The 21,453-nt window shown below is 41.2% G+C and overlaps 1 protein-coding gene and 1 long non-coding RNA gene across 2 annotated transcripts in view; both read left to right on the top strand.

Annotated features, from left to right (window-relative positions):
* Nucleotides 1-10,990, top strand: part of LOC124138954 (DNA topoisomerase 3-alpha-like) — a 29,047-nt gene extending 18,057 nt beyond the window's left edge. The window contains exons 13-26 of the mRNA XM_046505880.2: nt 396-506; nt 877-951; nt 1,752-1,802; nt 2,089-2,167; nt 2,577-2,690; nt 3,629-3,698; nt 4,415-4,443; nt 4,976-5,034; nt 6,143-6,209; nt 7,665-7,752; nt 8,826-8,925; nt 9,478-9,551; nt 9,804-9,883; nt 10,572-10,990. Of these exons, the coding sequence (XP_046361836.2) occupies nt 396-506; nt 877-951; nt 1,752-1,802; nt 2,089-2,167; nt 2,577-2,690; nt 3,629-3,698; nt 4,415-4,443; nt 4,976-5,034; nt 6,143-6,209; nt 7,665-7,752; nt 8,826-8,925; nt 9,478-9,551; nt 9,804-9,883; nt 10,572-10,990 (1,416 nt within the window). The remainder of the gene's footprint in view (nt 1-395; nt 507-876; nt 952-1,751; nt 1,803-2,088; nt 2,168-2,576; nt 2,691-3,628; nt 3,699-4,414; nt 4,444-4,975; nt 5,035-6,142; nt 6,210-7,664; nt 7,753-8,825; nt 8,926-9,477; nt 9,552-9,803; nt 9,884-10,571) is intronic.
* Nucleotides 10,991-14,284: 3,294 nt separating this feature from the next.
* LOC124138985 lies at nt 14,285-15,164 on the top strand. The gene is made up of 2 exons (XR_006861723.1): nt 14,285-14,407; nt 15,004-15,164. It is a non-coding gene; the product is annotated as an uncharacterized LOC124138985 (long non-coding RNA).
* Nucleotides 15,165-21,453: the final 6,289 nt, after the last annotated feature.

The raw sequence follows: 21,453 nt of genomic DNA on the forward strand, positions 1-21,453 counted from the left end.
TTTTGTTCACATTTCAAATTTTGAAAAATATGTTAAATATGTTTCTAAGCATATTCTGGAATGGAAGTTGCCAGTTTGAAACTAGTGCTGTAAAGCTTGTGAAAGCTGTTTTCTGATTGACTAATGTTGCCTTCTTATAAGTCATTTCATTGGTCAATCAAAATTTGGAAAGGTCAGTCCGACGTGACATGTAATGGGATGTCCCAGCGGTATTGAGCACTAAGATCTGTCTTTAATGAGGTAGTTCAGGAAATAATCTTTTGCAATTTTTAGTTTCAACTGTAAAACATTACGAAAGTATTGTTAAGTTGCTCAAATGTCATATAAAATTGAACTCACCTTTGATTTATTGGTACATTTAGTAGATATCATAGAATCTTTGATGTGTGTTTAAGGGAAACGATCAGCGTGTGTACGAGTTCGTGGTCCGTCACTTTCTGGCGTGCTGCTCCCAGGATGCCCAGGGCATGGAGACGACAGTTGATATCAACATAGCAGAGGAGAGGGTAGGGAAAATTACAATTGCTATGTAATGAGAATCTTATAAGGTAAATATTCTCAATTGATCAAATTTGTAATCAAGCATCCCCTTGGGATCATGTGCTAGAATTGGTTCCCATTAACCAGTGCTTGTCTTAAGAGTTGACTAAAATGTTTTGGTTAGCCTGGCCTGGGATTTTGCTGATTGTGTGTCATCTTGCATTAATGGTGTTCATTTGTTGCTCATGCTGTCAACCACTAGTTTGTTTGAACCAGATTAAGATAACTGGAATACTGCTGACTACAGTGTTGTACAACACTAACGTACATGTGCTTGCTAGCTTATTGTGCCCTCTTTCTCACTTAAGTGAATGTGTTAATGTTCCCTAATGTCAGTTCACAGCCAGTGGTCTGATGATCATTGCCAGGAACTACCTTGAGGTCTACCCATATGAGAAATGGAATGCAAAGGTAAGATTAGCGACTGAAAATTAAAGATTTAATATCTATTCCCACCAACTTTCTTAACCCTGGACCTCTCGCCCTTGACCTTGTTATAATTTCTTAGGGAGAGGAATATCAAGAATTTAGAGTGTCCTTTTGAAATGTTGGCCTTTGTGCCAGTGTTGTGGAATGCCACCGGAGGAGTGTGTTTTCAAATACCTGGGTCAATTTGTTTTCATTCAAAAATGGTTTTATCTGACCCATTCTTGACTTAAGATATGAGGCCTATATTAAACACAATTAACTGTGAATTCAAAATGTTTTTGCTGTAATGTGTTATAGGTTTACGGTGAAATGATAACATAAGGTTGTTGCTTATGCTATTGAAGATCTTGGCTTGTTTCCCAACATACTTATACAGAGGTGACCCATTACCGCTTACATAAGACCCATGGAGATCTGGGTTAGAATTGATCTTCAGCAACCCATGCTTGACATAAGAAGCGACTATGCTTGTCATAAGAGGCAACTAACAAGATTGGATGGTCATGGTTGCTGAGTTGGTTAATGCATGTCATTGTATCCCAACTGTGTGAATCAATGCTCATGATATCGAATCACTGGATTGTCTGGTCCAGACTCAATTTTTACATATACCGTGGCTGGAATATTGCTGAGTGCGGCATTAACACTTACATAAGAGTACCACCAACAATGGGTTTCCTACTTTGTGAAATATTAGGGTATTTCTGGAATACCTGGAGTTCACACACTCGTCCAATTCATACGGTGACCACAGGTATTTATATTTAATGACTTCTTTGCAGGAAATTCCTATCTACAAGCAGGGAGATCAGTTTGAACCAAGCTCGATTGAGGTAAGCAGGAAAAAAGAAAAGCTCCAATAAATGAATGTGATAGTGCGAAGTCTCCAAGAAACTCTGTTAACACAGGGTTAGAAATTGGCACTAGTCCTGTAGTCCTTGCCAAACTGCTTAATAGTGAAGGTATCATAAGGACTTGTAGAAATGTGACATTTTTAAGTGTTTTGCTATTTGTTATCATTATAAGGACTAGTGGACTAAAAATGTTAGTTTCTCCCGCTGTAACATGGTTAAAATCTTGTTGATTTTATTGTTTTGTGATGAGTTTCCCCTTTCCCAGATGGCGTGTAGCGAGACAGTGCCCCCTCCTTTGTTAGCTGAAGCAGACCTGATAGCTCTCATGGAGAAACACGGAATTGGTGGGTGCACAGTTTGTCAGTCCACATTTTAGTTTTGTTGAAAATCAAAAAAAACCTCTGATACACCCTCTATTCTCCAGTAGGTGAGTTTTATGTCTCCATTCCAATAGGATAAATACCATGGACCCAGTTGTCACCACAGCTTCATTTCGGAATGACGTCACCATCTGTCCTATCTTTCTCTTAGCACATAATTTCTCTTCCTGATGAATTTTTGTATTTGATTGTACGTCTGTTTTTCAGCATTGTGCCATTTGAAGGCTCATACAATAGTGATTGTGTCCAAGGTTTTTATCGACATAAAATTGTGATATAATCAAAGACGCTTCAGATATTGAGATGAAATTTAGCTTGCCTGAACTTTCAAGTGTACAGAATGAACAATTACCATTGTGTGTTGATATTCCAGGTACTGATGCCACCCATGCAGATCACATTGAAACCATCAAAGTCCGAAGTTATGTCGGTCTCCGGCCTGATGGACGTTTTGTGCCTGGGCAGCTCGGGATGGGGTTAGTGGAAGGTTAGTAGGTGTATGTCCTGGTGAAACAGACGGTTGGTTAGTACACTCACCACTATGACTTTTGTAAGTTTTGTTAGGGACACCTAATCACAAATTGTTGACCAAACTTAAATTTGAAAAAGGGAAATTTAAAAATTTATCCTATGCATTTCTTCCATCTTCTTTCGATCCTTATTTGGAAACGTGGTTGAACAAAGTCTCCAGCTTCTAAAAACATTTCGTCCAAACATATCCCTGTATCACCATGGTCACTACCCAAACAAATGGGTCATGCGCTGTAATCCTGTGTGTTGTGACCTTACACAACATGATCACCTGACTACCCCTGCCACATCATTCTCTTTTTCATCACCACCCTGTGGAGACGTATTGAGTTGTAGAGAATACATTTTGTTCTTTTTAAAGTTGTGTAAGCTACCTCTGCATTCATTGCAGTGAAGTTGGCTACAAAATGCAAATTCGAATTTGACCACTGACCTCTTTACATGCTAGTGGGCCACCAGCTCATCACACCAACCATTAGAACCCATTTGATCTGATCGCCTACTCCCCAGCATGTATGATCTTATTTCCATGGGCTGATACCATATAAATACTCTATAGATCAGAAGATATGCCTTGATGATTCCCACTGACCCCTACTTTTTTGGCATTGTGTAAGAACATTCTTACTTACCGTAATGCTTTTATTGATTGGTTGTGAAAATAAATCTTGTTGAAAAATTTGCGATGTTTATACTGCTTTTTTGGTCTCAGGACTAATATGTAGTATGGTGAGTTTTAGAAACATATTGATATACATGTACCAAGGCTTATAACCGAACTAAATTAGCCTTGAAAATGATCTGAGTTGAAAGCCTTGAAAAGGCCTTGAATTTTAATGTTCCATATCTGTATGAACCTTACACCACAACTAAGGCATTGACTGTTTGTTGCAGGTTATGATGAGATGGGATACCAAATGTCCAAGCCCCACCTCAGATCTGAATTGGAAGCCGACCTACAAAGGTAAAGAGGAGAGGCTTTATAGGCCTTTCAGTTGGATATAAACATGACAAGTATAAACAAATATTATTATTCTAGGTGACAACTTCTTTATTATACATACACAATATTTCAGGGCTACTTCATCAGGTGAAAGGTAAAGATGTGCTTTTGGACCAGGTTTGCATTTCTTGGTTTACAGATTTTTTGTGTAAAGAATCCTAGTTGGGAGGTGGTGAAGAAATAGAAACAAAAGATAATTAAGATTTATTTTGTTTTGTTCTTCAAAAAGGTCAGTGTATGTTATGAGTTTGTTGCCAGTGAGCAGTGTAAGACAAGTTGATTTTGTTGTTCAACCAGTTGCCTGAGTGATATGTACCTGAGGCACAGGTACTGATGTATGAGGAAGTGTTGCTTGTATCAGTAACACGAGTGAAACCTTCAAGTTTGCTGTGAAGCTATTCCAGCAGTATCAAGGCATGGGACACCAGCAATGGCCTTCATACACTGTACCCTTGTGGGGTATCAAACCTGGGTCTTCAGCCTGACGAGTGAATGCTTTAACCAATAGGCCTCCCTACTGCCCCTGTATGCTGTGAAGACCTCTCAAAGATATTGAAATCAAAGATGTGTTTTTGGCTAATGCCAGTTTCATTCCCATTAATAGTTGCTTTCTGTGTTATTAGTTGCTTTTTGCAATACATGAAATACCACATTGTGATTGATATTTCTTTTCTTAGGATTTGTGAAGGGCGAAAAGATAAGAATAGTAAGTTGGTTTTATTCTCTTCAGTTCTCAGCATGTTATCTTTACCGTGTTCGACGTAATAAGCACCCTGCTCTAATTAGCACCCACAGCAATATTTGCTAATATATTGGCTAGTGAACAATCCCAATTAGCACCCCTTCCGATTGATATATGTACACAAGACTTATTTATCCGTGTATAATACACAGTATTACACACTCGTGTGTTATATGCACCCTTAATTATGGGCAATTAAATTCTGGATAAAGTATCTGTTGAGTATGATACGCACATACTTTTCTTTGTATCATTTCAGGCTGTCAGCATAAACTACGAAATTTCCAATCTTTCAACTGTTTTTTTCTCTCCCCAAAATTATATTAATAAGAGCCCACTATTTCTAATTTTGGGTGCTTATTACATTGACTGGTAATATCAAAGGACAGATTCTATATATACAAATTCCCATTATTTCTGTTTTATATGGTCCACATCCATGATAAAGTAAAGTTTGTGTATAAACAGTACATAAAAGTACTCCTTTACTTTCTAGTTGTACTGCGGGAGCAGATTGAGAAGTACAAGGCTGTGTTTATAGAGGCGAGCCAGCAGGTGATGTAACAGTGTTATCTCCCTTGTCCACTGCTTGTTGTGGGAACAATCCTGACATACTAGTTTACCTAAGTGGAAACACTCAATTATCCAGTGTATTATGTTTCCATTCCATGACAATAGATATTATAATTCAATATATTATAACCCATGGGCCACCATAGATTTGTTTTGAGACTGATGCAAATGGCTTGTCACTATTGATGTCCATTTATGTTCTGCTTATGTGCAAGAGGGATTCTGTTGATTTTGTTTGTTTGTTTGTTTAACACTACACACAGCAATATTCCAGGTACATAATGGTGGTTTGTAAATAATAGTCTGGACCAGACAATCCAGTGACATCATGAGCATTGATCTTGGCAATTGTGATATGATGACCTACATCAGCCAATTCAGCGAGCCTGACCACCCGATCCTGTTAGTCATCCCTTATGACAAACATTGGTTGCTGAAGGCCAATTTTAACCTGGATCTTGATCCAGGCCAGGCCAGGCCAAAGCAGTTGTGGTAAATGTGAGATATTGTACCAGAATAATTGAGGATGGAATCAAATCTGTTGAAGTGGAAACAAAGATGGAGAGTATTACCTGAAATGTAAATGCTCAGCTGGTTAAGAAATTATGTCTTATGTACGACTTTGTTTAAGGCCAACAATTTACCACCTAGCCTGGGTTCTGTTGTTCTGCGTTTGTGATGTCATTTTATGCTGTCATAATGAGCTAAATGTCTGCTTCTTGTTTCATTTACTGACTAGCTTAAGTTACATCTTGGGTAATTTAGGAATGACAGATTATCTTGTATGATAATTTCCTTATTAACTGACCTGTGAATATCTGGGAAGAGAATAGGTTTTCAGCAACCCATGCTTGCCGTAAGAGGCGACGAGTGGGATCGGGTGGTCAGGCTCGCTGACTTGGTTGATGCATGACATTTTATCCCAATTGCCTAGATTGATGCTCATGATGTCAATCACTGGATTGTCTGGTCCAGACTCAATTATGTACAGACAGCCATCATAGAGCTGGAATATTGCTGAGTGTGGTGTTAAACAACAAACAATCCATGTTCACCTTCTAGCATTCATGTATAATGATGTTATAATCAGGCCTTGAAGCTGGACGAGGCTCTGTCGCAGTACTTCGGACAAGCTCATGCTCTCACAGGAGCTGAAGGTAGGTGGAAGGACCTTCTTAGATGCTGTGTTGTTTAGGCCGCACTTAATTTAATAGGCCCTTAAACTACATTGTTTAAGTATTCAAATCTCTTTTAGAGGGTAGTTGAGATCAAGGGACATGAATGTTGTTTTATATCACAGTCAGCAATGATCCACCTGTATGTGCAAATCATCAGGTTTGGACTGATGACAGCATGAGCAATGATCCACTGGTCACCGGATCCATTAAGCTGGCTGAGGGACAAGCATGAGCAATGATCCACTGGTCACCGGATCCATTAAGCTGGCTGAGTGACAAGCATGAGCAATGATCCACTGGTCACCGGATCCATTAAGCTGGCTGAGTGACAAGCATGAGCAATGATCCACTGGTCACCGGATCCATTAAGCTGGCTGAGCGACAAGCATGAGCAATGATCCACTGGTCACCTGATCCATTAAGCTGGCTGAGTGACAAGCATGAGCAATGATCCACTGGTCACCGGATCCATTAAGCTGGCTGAGTGACAAGCATGAGCAATGATCCACTGGTCACCGGATCCATTAAGCTGGCTGAGGGACAAGCATGAGCAATGATCCACTGGTCACCGGATCCATTAAGCTGGCTGAGTGACAAGCATGAGCAATGATCCACTGGTCACCGGATCCATTAAGCTGGCTGAGTGACAAGCATGAGCAATGATCCACTGGTCACCAGATCCATTAAGCTGGCTGAGTGACAAGCATGAGCAATGATCCACTGGTCACCTGATCCATTAAGCTGGCTGAGCGACAAGCATGAGCAATGATCCACTGGTCACCGGATCCATTAAGCTGGCTGAGTGACAAGCATGAGCAATGATCCACTGGTCACCGGATCCATTAAGCTGGCTGAGGGACAAGCATGAGCAATGATCCACTGGTCACCGGATCCATTAAGCTGGCTGAGGGACAAGCATGAGCAATGATCCACTGGTCACCGGATCCATTAAGCTGGCTGAGTGACAAGCATGAGCAATGATCCACTGGTCACCGGATCCATTAAGCTGGCTGAGTGACAAGCATGAGCAATGATCCACTGGTCACTGGATCCATTAAGCTGGCTGAGCGACAAGCATGAGCAATGATCCACTGGTCACCGGATCCATTAAGCTGGCTGAGGGACAAGCATGAGCAATGATCCACTGGTCACCGGATCCATTAAGCTGGCTGAGGGACAAGCATGAGCAATGATCCACTGGTCACTGGATCCATTAAGCTGGCTGAGTGACAAGCATGAGCAATGATCCACTGGTCACCTGATCCATTAAGCTGGCTGAGGGACAAGCATGAGGTTATGGGTTTTTTTCCGTTAATTTTACATCGAGGATATGCAGGCCATATTTATTTTTTTCAAATGAGATTTGGTGGGTCAAGTTTTGTATTTAGCGTGTTATATGTTGACAGTATGTATTGGAATTGTTACTGTTTCCAGTGACAGACATTGCTGGTCCAGCTGTTGTCCGCAGATGTCCACTGTGTGGTCAGGACATGGCTCTGAAGGCCAAGAAAGATGGAAAAGGGTGAGTGGCCATGCAATTCTGCCTCCATCACCTTTCCTATGGTAATTCAGGGGTTTGGGATATTAATTTGGATGTTTTAAGGGTCAGTGTCAGCTCTTTAGAGACAAGGGACAATTGGCAGTCCTAGCAAGTCTTCATTTAAGTAATTCTTTTGTCTTCCAACTCAAATTTCCAGCTGCTGATCAATCCTAGCACTTGAAGCTCTCAATTCTACTGTTAAACAGAGTGTGTTCCTCGCTGTGTTGCTACTGTCAAACCCTTTCAAATGGCGACGCCCCAAAATAACACTTGCAATCTTTCCATGTAGGCTTTACGTATCATTTATCTGTATGTTTGAAAATGTCAGGATGTTTTTATATGACTGTGTATTTTTCTATCAGATATTAATGTGCAAACAATTTGTTCAAACGTCCCTTGTTTTATGAAGCACCAATCGTTTGAAATCCCCCACCCTCTTTACAGTGCCTTATGCTAAAATTAATCCAGCAGGCAGAGTTAAGAAGCTTGAAAACAATCCAACAGGCTAAAAGTTAAAGGGTCACCCGATCTACACAGATTCAGTATTGTGTGTGACACAGGACACTGATTACAAGGTCTACACCTGGGCCCACTTGCCTTGTTGTGCCACAATTATTGTACATCTGTGTTAAACAGGTGGAGTTACAATAATTGTAGCTCAGATAGCTTTGTACAAGTGGGCTTCTGTCAACTTTCCTGACTAGGAGCCCAGTTATCTAGTGCCATACAATTTAACTGCAAAATATTTTTCATGTCATATTTGTGCTACTAGCATGAAATCAAAACTTAAATCATAGATACTGTAAGCTTTGTATGGCCATCCTTCTGGGACAGGTGCAGGAACCAGGTTGAAACCCAGGCTGTTCCAAAACCAATTAAGACTGGTAACAATTCCATCTCTCTTGTTCAATGGAACTCTGATATGCTCGTTTCCTGAAATTATGGAACAAGATTGAATCCTCTAAAATGTGATCGTGTAGTTATGTACCGACATTGGGGTACGATGGCATGCTGTAAATCCGTTAAGTCACTTTTATTTATTTAATTTTTTACAGCTTTTACATTGGCTGTATGGGGTACCCTCAGTGCCGTGCTGCCATCTGGCTGCCAGAGTTCGTCCTCCAGGCGGACTTAGCAGAGGAGACCTGTCCTCAGGTAGGATACCTTTCTCACACCTGATTAATGATGAGATACAGGTTGGATGCTATATATTAACCTCCAGTCAACTGGCGCAGGGTTACAACTTAACAGGAGCCCGCGAGTACAAATTTCCCATTGATTTTACATTACAAAGGCATTTATTTTTTCCCCTGGCCTTGAAAAGCTTTTTAGTTTAGTTATATAATCCCCTGTAGTCTACCACTAGGACCTTGAGTCAACTACTAGCAGGCCTTGCTACGACCTCGATATCATCAACAGAAGCATGACAGTATATCTGGAGGGGCGGTGGGGTAGCCTAGTGGTTCAAGCGTTCGCTCGACACGCTGAAGACCCGGGTTCGATTCCCCACCTGGGCACAATGTGTGAAGGCCATTTCTGGTGTCTTCCGCCGTGATATTGCTGGAATATTGCCTAAAGGGGCGTAAAACCATACTCACTCACTCAGTATATCTTGCTTAGGCAGACACATGATGTTTTAATTACTGTTTGTACTTTTCATGCTTCTTGCATCACAAGTGATGATTACCTGTCTTCCTCCACCTTCAGTGTGGTCCAGGACCGGTTCATCTGATCAAGTTCAGGTTCAGACGAGGATCAACACCACCCATGATACCCTCTGAGTAAGATTGTTTGATCGTGATGTCAAGAACAGCACATGTAAATCTTTACAATATGAAACAAGTTTCCAGAATATTCAGATCTAACTTGGAGAACTGAAACTTCTTTCATGTCCGTTTAATTTTGACATTTAAGCAGTAAACAATCCTGTTTATTTCTGGAATGATGCTGACAACGATGTTACAGAACAACCTCTACTGTAAAGCAACATTAACTCTTTCTATGTAAAAGCATATTTGGGTTTCTGCTAATAGACACACTGGCTGTATCGGTGGTTGTGATCACATGCTGACAGAAGTCCTCAATATTCAGCCTCTCACTGCCAGAAACAACAGTAAGTGTTCCTCATAATAATGCACAGATTTATATAATAAACTAATTCCAAACTCGAAAGCATGCTCAAAGCACTACCATGGTCAATGATCAGTGTGCACTTTACTTTCATTATCAGCTCCCTGTGGAGTATACAATCCAAGCTACCAGTAAGACGCAAGGATGTTTACGTTCACGTTACCGTTTCATTGTGCCGGGTATTCATTCATCAGTGGATGAACAGAGGCATATTTTGAACAAAGTCACTTGCCCCTACAGACACCACTTGTACATCAATGTGGGGCAGGACCAAAGCCCTAGAAACTCTCAGCAGTCACCCATCCAACTAGTCTCCATGATTTGTGACCTGTGTGCTGTACACAGGACATGTGCCACCACTCCTGCTCTGTGAATGATATTTCGGACCTTGTTGGGAAATTATATGTTGTGAGATGAAATAATCGTAGCATTGATAAAGGAAATTATTAGGCTCAGTTACTATATATTGTCACTATATATTGAAATGATGTAGTCCAATATTTAAAACTATAAACCAGGAACAGAGAAAATGAAGTAGAGCAATGTTTCGTTTATGATCTTTTGGAGTGTCAGTGTTCTTGCAAATATCTTAAATCCAGCACTTGTTACTACCATCGAAACTCACATTTAACTGATATTTTAGTTTTGATCTTATGTGTATTTTGTTTTAGACACCAGCTCTCAAGCCAACACATCATTGCCCAGGAGAAACATGAACATGTCCGACAGTGGCTACAGCAGCAGCAGTAACACAAGCATCACCAGCAACAACACACAACAACGCAGACCACAGAACAGCAACAACACACAACGCAGACCACAGAACAGCAACTCAAGCGGAAATAACTCTACTAATAGAGGCTTCTCCACAAACACAAACTCTTCCTATAACAATAGTTCAAGAAACAATACATCTTTCACTGGTAACCACAGGGGAGGTAACTCTCGGCCACCTCTGACAACCGTGCCTCAGCCTAATCCAATGGCACCTGGTGGAGGACCAGGAGATTCTGGGTCTGCCATTGTGTGTAACTGTGGCAGTGATGCCATGCAGCTGACTGTCAGGAAAGAGGGACCTAACACAGGTTAGACTACTATAAACCCAATGGGGAATCTGGGTTAGATTTGGCCCTAACAACCTATGCTTGTTGTACGAGCTGTATGCTAAGTGGATCAGGTGGTCAGACTCTGTTACTTGGTCAACTGCGAGTCATTGTACTTCGACGGCATGGAACATTATTCACAGGTTTATCTGGCCCAGATATGATTATTTACAGGCCACAGTTATATCTGGACTGTTGCTGCATGAGGTGTTTAACAGCAAACAAACTGATCTGTTAACATCCGGGTAGAGAATAGGTCTTCAGCAACCCATGCTTGTCACAAGAGGCAACTAACAGGATCAGGTGGTCAGGCTTGCTGACTTGGTTGATACATGTCATTGTATCCCAATTGCTTAGATTGATGCTCATGGTATCAATCACTGGATTGTCTGGTCCAGGCTTGATTATTTACAGGCCGCCGTCAAAAAGCTGGAATATTGCTGAGTGCAGCATAAGACAACAAACAAACAAACAAACTAGAACCCTATAACAAATATCCACATGTTGACCACTGCACTTACAAATATTCCAGCCTTATGGCAGCCTGTAAGTAATCGAGTCTCGGACAAAACAATCAATGACATCTGGGCACAATGACACCCAGTCAACCAGGTCATACATTGTAATCACTGGATTCACTCTTGTTGGCTCTGAACACAAGTACTCTACTCGGCTCATTGTCGGTGATTTCATCAATTCAAAATTGAAACCCATCATCTCTTCATGGACTGTAACAAGAAACATAATTCATCTCCAGAGCAGGGCTACATAGTGCAACTGTACAGACAGTTGGAGATGTGATGTGAAACCCCATATCTGAGCATCATGACATATCATGATTCAAACTAGGTTTCTACTGTGTCAGATGACATCAGTCTCTTATGACTGGCTGTGGAGGCAGAATTGTGTTCTTCTATCCTATAACACTGCAAGTCTCATACAGTAAAACTGATGAATTAGTTTACAAGAAGTTCCAAAAGAAATATTTCTGAAGACAAATGTGGGTGTTTCATTCTGAAAAACAATAAATAGGATTCATCACCATATTTTGACTCATAACCGATATCTGTGTGTCACAGGTCGCCAGTTCTACAAGTGTAGCAAGCCCAGCGGGACTGGGTGTACATTCTTCTTGTGGGCTGACGAAAACCACCAGAGCTCATCAGGGAACAGGTTAGTACTTAAGTACAGAAGAGATGCTTTCCTCACAGTGTGTTTACTGTTGTGTGTAAGTGGAATAATGTTGATTACATTTATTAGTGTTGAAGTGTACATGAAAATAAGTTAATTTCAGTTTTCACTGTATTCTTATGAAACAGTTAAAATCTTGGAGACTATATGGGTGATAGTGCAGGTAACAGGGGGACTACAAGCAGCTGTTTGTGGGCATACCTAGCAAGTACAGAACAAATTTGTGGGTTGATGGGCTAACTCTACAGGGAGGCAATTAATTCCCTTGAATTTTATTGAAAAGTGTTGCAATAAATATCTCTCTGATGCCATTGGCAGCTGCTAATATTTTTTTATAGCTCGAGACTAAATAACAGTTGGTCTTCCTCACGGCCTTCAAGTTCTAATCCGTCCAGTAGTTCCTGGGGTCAAAGTTCAGGGGATGGAGATGCTGTTGTATGCAGATGTGGAGAGACTGCAAAGTTGTAAGTATTGTGAATACAGCCATTTAAAATCATGTACTATATCAAGTGTTTCACCTCAAGTTTGAGGCTTGTGGTATTATTTTTAAGAACAGGTAACAGAAAAGTTAATAGTAAGGGGCTTTATTATTAATTAGTTAGGATCTGCTGCCTAAATTTTGCTAATGTGGAATAAGATAAATATTTAAGAACCTTCTTATTCCTTCCTGCTGCCAGACTGTTTCAGTCAAAGAATTCTTTATCTTTTATTTCACCTTTCTTTATTTCATGGAACCAACAGTACTTTTAAGAGATATTTTACCAAAAATAAATGCAAACATATTTCTAAAATTTGAGTATAGTAACCAAGTAATTAAAAATAGTGGTCAAATTATTTTTGATATTTTAATTAATCAATTTTCCCTTCAGCCTCACTGTGCAGAAAGAAGGTCCAAACAAAGGGAGACAATTCCATGGGTGCCCCAAACCCAGAGACCAGGGCTGTAACTTCTTCCAGTGGGCAGATGACACAAGTGGAGGAGGAGGAGGTAGGAAGCCATCAGCTCAAATTTTCTTCTGCAAAGGGAAGATATACATTTTTATTAGCTGATTATTCATGAAGAACATCAGCATCTCTCTGCATTTGCGGGCAACAATGGAACTGTGTGAGACACTGCGCTTGACTGTGTTGAGTTGATTCACCTAGTTGTCAGCTGTGGGTCACACACACACACACACACACACACACACACACACACACACACACACACACACACACACACACACACACACACACACACACACACACACACACACACACACACACACACCAATGGAACTGTGTGAGGCACTGCGCTTGGCTGTGTTGAGTTGATTCACCTAGTTGTCAGCTGTGGCTTTCACACACACACACACACACAACAATGGAACTGTGTGAGGCACTGCGCTTGGCTGTGTTAATTGATTCACCTAGTTGTCAGCTGTGGGTTTCTCACACACACACACAACAATGGAACTGTGTGAGGCACTGCGCTTGGCTGTGTTAATTGATTCACCTAGTTGTCAGCTGTGGGTTTCTCACACACACACACACAACAATGGAACTGTGTGAGGCACTGCGCTTGGCTGTGTTAATTGATTCACCTAGTTGTCAGCTGTGGGTTTCTCACACACACACACACACACACACACACACACACTGTTGAGTTGATTCACCTAGTTGTCAGCTGTGGGTTTCATCACACACACATTCACACTCACTCACTCACTCACTCACTCACAGTGATAAATAAAAATGTAGGCTTGTAACATTCAGGATGCACTAGTGACATTTCCTTATGGACTACCACTTTTACTATTAGGTAGAGGGCAACTCTGCAGCAGATTATTTTTGTAGGCTAATGACAATACAAATAAATTTCTATACCTGGCCAATGCCATATGGGCTTTCCTTATGAAGTTAACATGCCATGACATAAAGGAAAAACTGTTCAAAGCTGTGTCCGAAGATAACATTTCTAAGAAAACAGTTAATGCCTAAGCAAGTGTTACTATTAGTCAACCGATAACTCACTCTAGAAGTTTTAAACTGTTTCACATTGTGTCTTTAATGACAGCTCCATAATGTTGCAGGCGGTGGTGGTGGTGGAGGAGGAGGTGGGTGGAGTGGTCCAAGTGGTGGCTATGGAGGAGGAGGGAGGAAGAGATCTGCCTCTGGAGAAGCTGGAGGTCCATCAGGGAAGAAGAGGAAGTGTGGGCTGTGTGGAGTAGAAGGTAAGCACACTCCTCAGCATGGTTGTTTGTAGGGAGCTGTGTGGAGTGGAAGGTGAGCACACTCCTCAGCATGGTTGTTTGTAGGGAGCTGTGTGAAGTGGAAGGTGAGCACACTCCTCAGCATGGTTGTTTGTTGGGAGCTGTGTGGAGTAGAAGGTGAGCACACTCCTCAGCATGGTTGTTTGTTGGGAGCTGTGTGGTGTAGAAGGTGAGCATACTCCTCAGCATGGTTGTTTGTAGGGAGCTGTGTGGAGTAGAAGGTGAGCACACTCCTCAGCATGGTTGTTTGTTGGGAGCTGTGTGGAGTAGAAGGTGAGCACACTCCTCAGCATGGTTGTTTGTAGGGAGCTGTGTGGAGTAGAAGGTGAGCACACTCCTCAGCATGGTTGTTTGTTGGGAGCTGTGTGGTGTAGAAGGTGAGCACACTCCTCAGCATGGTTGTTTGTTGGGAGCTGTGTGGATGAGAAGCTGTAGAAACTTCCATGAAGTTTTCTTACTTTCGGATATTGAAAAGGTGTCTTTTGTACCTCAGGCACTCTGGTTTTGCACGTAACCGAGCAACACTGAATGTACTAACATGTGTTTTGTTATTTCAGGTCACACAAAACGAACATGCCCTCACAAGGACCCTGGTTGACTTGCACCAATGAACAGCTTTTGTATATTGTGTACATGTTGCTTAGTTGTATCTAACAGTGTAAATATGTATAGGATTGTAAATATGTATTGGATTGGCATGAAATAAAAATGAAGTGTATATTTTGTCATGTTTTGACTGGTAGCAGTGTGTGAATGTCGTTTTGTGCCGGCAGCAGTATCAGGAGGCATGTCAGTGATCTTGGCTAGAGTATCTAGTGCTGGATCCCACTGCCAAACACCCATACTATGATTCAAACTGAAAGGATTTCACTCGTGTCCTTTGTCACCATTGAATACATAGGATGCTGTGTGATTGTTGTTTTGTTTTTTAAATAAATCGTATCAAGGCCTGGTTCCAGCGAGAGGCAAGCCAGTGAGTGGTCAGACCTATGAGCACTCATCTGTCTTCCCAGGAATGGCAATGTTTCTCACTTGACAACGTGTGCAGCATGTACCATAGCCTTGCATTTGTCTTCACTAAATGTTGCCTCTATGTCAGGCAGTGGTGGAGTTCGTACAATGTTCATACATGGTGTATTGCTTAACTGACATCCATGAGTGTTGCAGCCCCAGTAGACCCAAGCCCCATCTGCAACATGTAAGAGGCGACTAACTGGATCGGATTGTCAGGTTGGCTGACTTGGTTGATGCATGTCATCGATCTCAATTGTGTGGATCGATGCTCATGATGTCAATCACTGGATTATCTGGTCCAGGCTCGATTGTCTACAGACCGCCGTCATGTAGCTGGAATATCGCTGAGTGCGGTGTTAAACAACAAACAAACACTCCTACAACACATAGCATTCACAGGTGATAGAGGGAGGTTGTGCATAGCATCCTGTGAAGTATAGACACTTGACCTCAGTATATATACTGAACAGCAAAAGAAAAACCACGATTCTTTTGCAGTTCGGTATACTATATGGTGAAGATCTTCATGAAAATTGTTCTTATTAGAAGTATGATGTCACATGCTTAAGTATTTCACCTTCCTCTTTGTCTTTTTCTCATGCGGTGGATATCATGTGAGCTGGCCATATCTCTATGATGACAAAGGGTAGTGGGGTAGCTAAAATGCTTATCCTCTCCAGTTCGATTTCCCAAATGGGCACAATATGTGAAACTCTGTCTTTTGTCCCTGACAGCATTGCTGAAATATTGCTAAGGCAGCATAAAACCATACTCACTCACTTATATATGATTAACCGATGACTGACATGTTATAACTTTTTTAACTAGTGCTAACCCTCTGTGATACCATGCTGCAGTTTAACAGGATACCCGACTCGGACACATTATACTGACTCCTAGGGGACCAGGCGCTGTTTCATCCCCTTAATGCCGCCAACTGCATGCAAGAAGTCTGAGAGGATTGGTGTTGGCAGCGTAATGATGTAGGTGGAAATCTCCTACACTGGCAGAAGAAACCTATGTAAGTGCACGGCAACATAAGGGCCCAACGATGTTGTGGTGAAAACCAACTTGCAGCCTTACGTTGTTCCCATTACAAACCATGCTAAATGTATCTTTCAACACGACAATGCTAGGCAGTCCCCATATAATACAGCACCATTCCTACAGAACCACAATATATACAGGTTCTATCGTGGTCCACTAACTTGCCAGATCTGAACCCTATAGAACATCAATGGGAATAATTGGATCGCCACGTAGGACACAGCGTCATCCTGAACATGCAATATAGGCCATATAGGCTTAATATTCCACAACGTGTGATCTGTACTCTCATTTGACAATTGAACACATATCTGGTCGAATATTGAGAGCTGAACCAAAAAACGAAATTTACACACTTTTTGGAAAGAATCTAACGAAAAACGCACATGTAGATAAAAGATAACTATCACGATAAAGTCATATCGTAAAAAAGAAAACATTCCTACCATTGACATAAAAAAAAAACCCGGCAAAACAATGCCCTGTGACGTCAGGGGTCATCGAGTGTGCATATGCTCCTCTCAGTGATCCAAAAGCTACACGCGATGTCACTGAAAAAGCCCATCGATGTTGAAAGTTTTCAATATTTGTTTCCTAAATATAGCCTGCGGCTGCGACAGTTTATGAAAGCATTTATATTTTCATATATTGTGATATGAAAGACCACCTTAATCTAAACGTTGCCAGTCCGAACACCATCTCACGTTGGACTCCTTTTGCAATAAATCAATTAGATTTATATTGGCAAGGATTGGGGGGTTGGTTGAATTGTACTCTCTTCTAAAGCATTTTCAAGAATTGGAGACAAAGAGACGCTCGGCGTGCAAATAAATACACTTGTCAGGGTATCCTTTTTTATATTATTGTCTTCACATTTTCAGCTACATTTAAATTGTTTTGGTTACAGGGAAACTGTTATGGAATTTCAATTCAAGCCAGTAGGCCTAATGATTCAGGTGGCGTCAGTAGTCACGTCTATGCCTTCCTAGTAACTAACTGATCAACGTTATGCTTACAGTCTTCCCTCCCACACCTTTCTGTGATAAAATCACCCAACAAATTATTAAAACTCTGTCAATCATGCGTACTCATGAATTCAACGTCTGATGCTTCTAGCCGTTCGCGCCATATCGGCTCATCCCTCACCACTCGGTATCCTGTCGATTACGGAATTGGACGAGAGTGCCAAATGGCATGGGGGTCACTTGTTTCCGAAGACTAGAGTCATGACACCATGCATTCGTCACCACTCGCCCCTTTCCGTAACCCTTGTCCCGGAATAATACGAATTGGACAAGAATGGACACCTTTGACCTTCGTAAGTGTACGTCACCTATTCGACGTCAGTTCCGTAACGTCGTAGGCATGACGAACGTTGGCGTAGCTCAGTCGGTTAGCTGTCAGGATTACAGTCCGAAAGTCGCTAGTTTGTGTCAGACGGATTCTCACAAAAACTAGCTGCTTGTCTACGTCACGAGAAGTTGTAGTACTGCAATGACGTACTTACGCTTACTCTGAAATGAAAAGCTGTGTCCTGGCCAACAACCCCCAGTCTCATCGGTTCAACCTTTAGAAAAGTGTGAGACAAGGAAGTGTGCTCTCTGCCAAACTGTTTTTGGTTTATATCAACGATCTTCTCAAGATTCTGTCAGCAGCAAAGACAGGATCCATAGTTCTTGATCTCCATATCTCAGCACCAATTTGGACGATATCGCCCTTATCAGTTTGATAACACCCTATCTCCAATTACTGATGGTAAGAGCAAGTGAGAATTACAGCTTAAAGTGGCGGTTCACCTTCTCCACTTCCAAGAGCTATGTGATGACATTCCATTAGTCAAAACACGCTCAATATCACGCACAGTTATATGGAAGAGAGATGGCCATGGCGAAGAACACAAAACACGTAAGCGTTGAACTAAATTCCAACTTCTATTCTTGGGAGAGAACAAAAATGCTTGCTCATAAATGACATGCTTCCAAATTTGGCTGCACTCTAAAGGTCTTAAATCCGTCTCATGAGCGCAAATGTTATTCGTTCTGTTAGCTTTCTCCGGGCGCTCTTTGGCTGTGACCTTTGGGCCAACTTATCCAAAGGTAAACAGTTATCACCTGAAAGATCGCAACGCTTCTGCCTCAAGATGTGCCAAGGCCTGCCTAGAAGAACAAGGACTGACATCTGTAATACACTAATAGGGTGGCCTTCTTTGGCTCTCAAATGAACACAAAGGAATTGTACTTTCTTGGAAACTTGTGCAACAGCCAAAACAATTTTCTAGCCAGACAGCTGTTCTTAACTCGTCTCTTCGCTTTTAAGAACAACTGTTCTATGAATGCAAATGGTATCTGCCTCTACCCTTCTTACATGCTTTCATGGTTAGTGGTACGTTTCCCGTGCAAAGCTCCTGAAAGAAAAATGTAAAGAAAGCCATTGGTGACCGCAAGGAGAAGGAATCGAATACCCGTTTAACTCTTGATCACGCCCTTAAACATTTCAGGAAAATCCATTCCACCAGAAAGCCTTACCCAGCCTGGTTCATAGCAAAAGCCCACCCAAACATTAAGAAACAGTGTGAGTTCATTGTTCATTTGTGTGCAGTCTGGAGACAGGCAATGTTCAAGAATCTTCTAACACGCCCTGTGTCAGGTTGAGACTTTATGCATGTATCGAGACATGCTGTGGTCAGTGTGATGTGACATCAAGATAGATCCGACACTGATCTTGTTTGCTTTCTCCTTTCCTGTCAGCCTCCCGTTTCCCTGTCCAATGAGGATCAAGAACTGTTCCAGCTATCTGTGATATATGATATGTGCAACTTCCAAAGTGACTCTAAATCCATGTAAAGTCTCTCCTCTTCACTGCTAACTTATAACCTTTCTTGTACTCTCCTATGGAGGAATAAAATCATATACCCTCTATATTGTAAATTTACGAACAAGGTAAAAACCTTCTACACAGGTTTAGATCTAGACAGTTTCTTTTTTTAATGTTTTTTTTATGGATACAATAAGAATGACACATGGAACTGATCGAGTTCTACGATCAGACAGTGTCATGGTCAAGGGGAGATAATTCAATCGATTTTATTCCACTGGGTGAAGTTTGTGCAAGCTCCTCACAGCGATAGTACGTTCCCGGAGCTCTCTATAGAGTGTAACGAAGTTGTCACGCGCTGGGTAGGAGCTTGAAGTTTGTGGTCAAAGGGAAGTAATTCAGCTTGGTCATTAGACTGTGCTCCTGTCTGGCTAAAAAGCGCTAAACTTGCGGCGTGTATCAACAGTGGAACCAGTTTATTCGGTAATTTCAAACTGAGTTACGTCCCCTTCAGGGTCTACATGCAAACTTCGGACACTGCGCTGTACTTTGTGTAAAAAGGAAGAAACTGTTTTCAAGAACTAATCTTAGACTGTACCATATCCTGCTATCGGCTAGTAGTGCGACGGAGCACAGGCTCTAGGGTAGGCAAACCAGTTAAGCTGCGCCCCGTCTCTAATATTACGATATTGGCGCAAGTTGACGACGCGCATAGGGAGACGGGAACCAGCTTAGCAAACCAGTCTCAAACAATATGCGCATGTCCAAACTAAGATAATGACGTCATTCGACCTTGTAGCAAGGGAGATAACCAGAAATTTCTAAGCTCCTCATCAGTGCGTGAATGGGCTATCGCTGTGTAGAGCTTGAATTACCCTACAGGACTCGGAAATTCAACACGATGTGAGGAGTTTTACTTGACACACTGTATGGAGCTCATACAAGGGACCTTACTCTTATTTATTAGTAGTGTATCATAACACGATTATCTCCCTTAGACCATTAACTGCACTAATGGCACGACACGGGGGGCTACCTGCTGCTACCTTGTTGGCGGTGTAACTTTTCAACGACATTTATGTACACGTCTCGTGTTTACTTCTATGTTGATTCATTGTTCGTTATTTATGTTCGTCTATTGGGATCACGCGGCGACATTTTATGTTACATAAAAAGACCAATCTGAAATATCCAAAGCGTCTGATGCCTTATTGCAAATATGATCAATCACTCGGAATATCATAGTTACCGATTTACCCGAAGGCATATAAGCATCAACCCATAACATATCAGATTAAAACTTTGAAGTCACAATATAGTTTTTAGAATTGCAGGTAACGTATAGACGACATGACGTATATTTTAGGATTTACCTATCTAAAGCCATGCAGTTAATAGTGGCAGTAATGGCGTCTTTATTTTTATGTTTCTCATATCAAAAAATTTCCAAGTGGAGTGGATTGGTCGGAAAACCCCCCAAAGAAAAATAGATCCTCATTGCAGAATACACATTCAAGGCTCTGACGATCATAACCCAATCTCATTGAAATCAAATCTTAGTCCTCGCTGCCGCTAAACAAAGCTTTGTTCAGCGGCAGCGAGAACTCAGATATGATTTTAATGAGATTAATCATTACCAAATATGTGACAATTTTAACATGTGTCTGGTCGACTAAACTGAAATTAAAACACATTGTGTAAAAAGATTATAAAGAGGAAAGCACATGTAGATAAAAAAAAAAAAGAAGCCTTCCCCATAAAATCATATTGTAATAAATTCTTACTTTTGACAGAAAACACAATCACTTTAAATTTGAAACAATAAATATATATATATATATATGAAGATCTATCTTCTGACAAAATGGAACCGGGTACTATATTGTAAATTAACGAACAAGGAAACAACTTTCTACACAGGTTTAGATCAAGATAGTTTCTTAAATATGTTTTTTATTTATTAAATTACAGTTGACCTAATCTAATAAAGTTTATATTTTACAACAAAACAATTTCCTAAGTGAGCGGTTAATATATTTTACAACCATTCGTCAACAGTCGCGCAGATGTCACACAAATTCCAGAACTATTTTATATTATAAACATTGATTAAACTGAGGTGTCTGCAAAAG

This window comes from Haliotis rufescens, unplaced genomic scaffold (assembly GCF_023055435.1).
Source record: "Haliotis rufescens isolate VD_foot unplaced genomic scaffold, xgHalRufe1.0.p SCAF_40, whole genome shotgun sequence".
NCBI classification, from domain to species: Eukaryota; Metazoa; Mollusca; class Gastropoda; order Lepetellida; family Haliotidae; genus Haliotis; species Haliotis rufescens.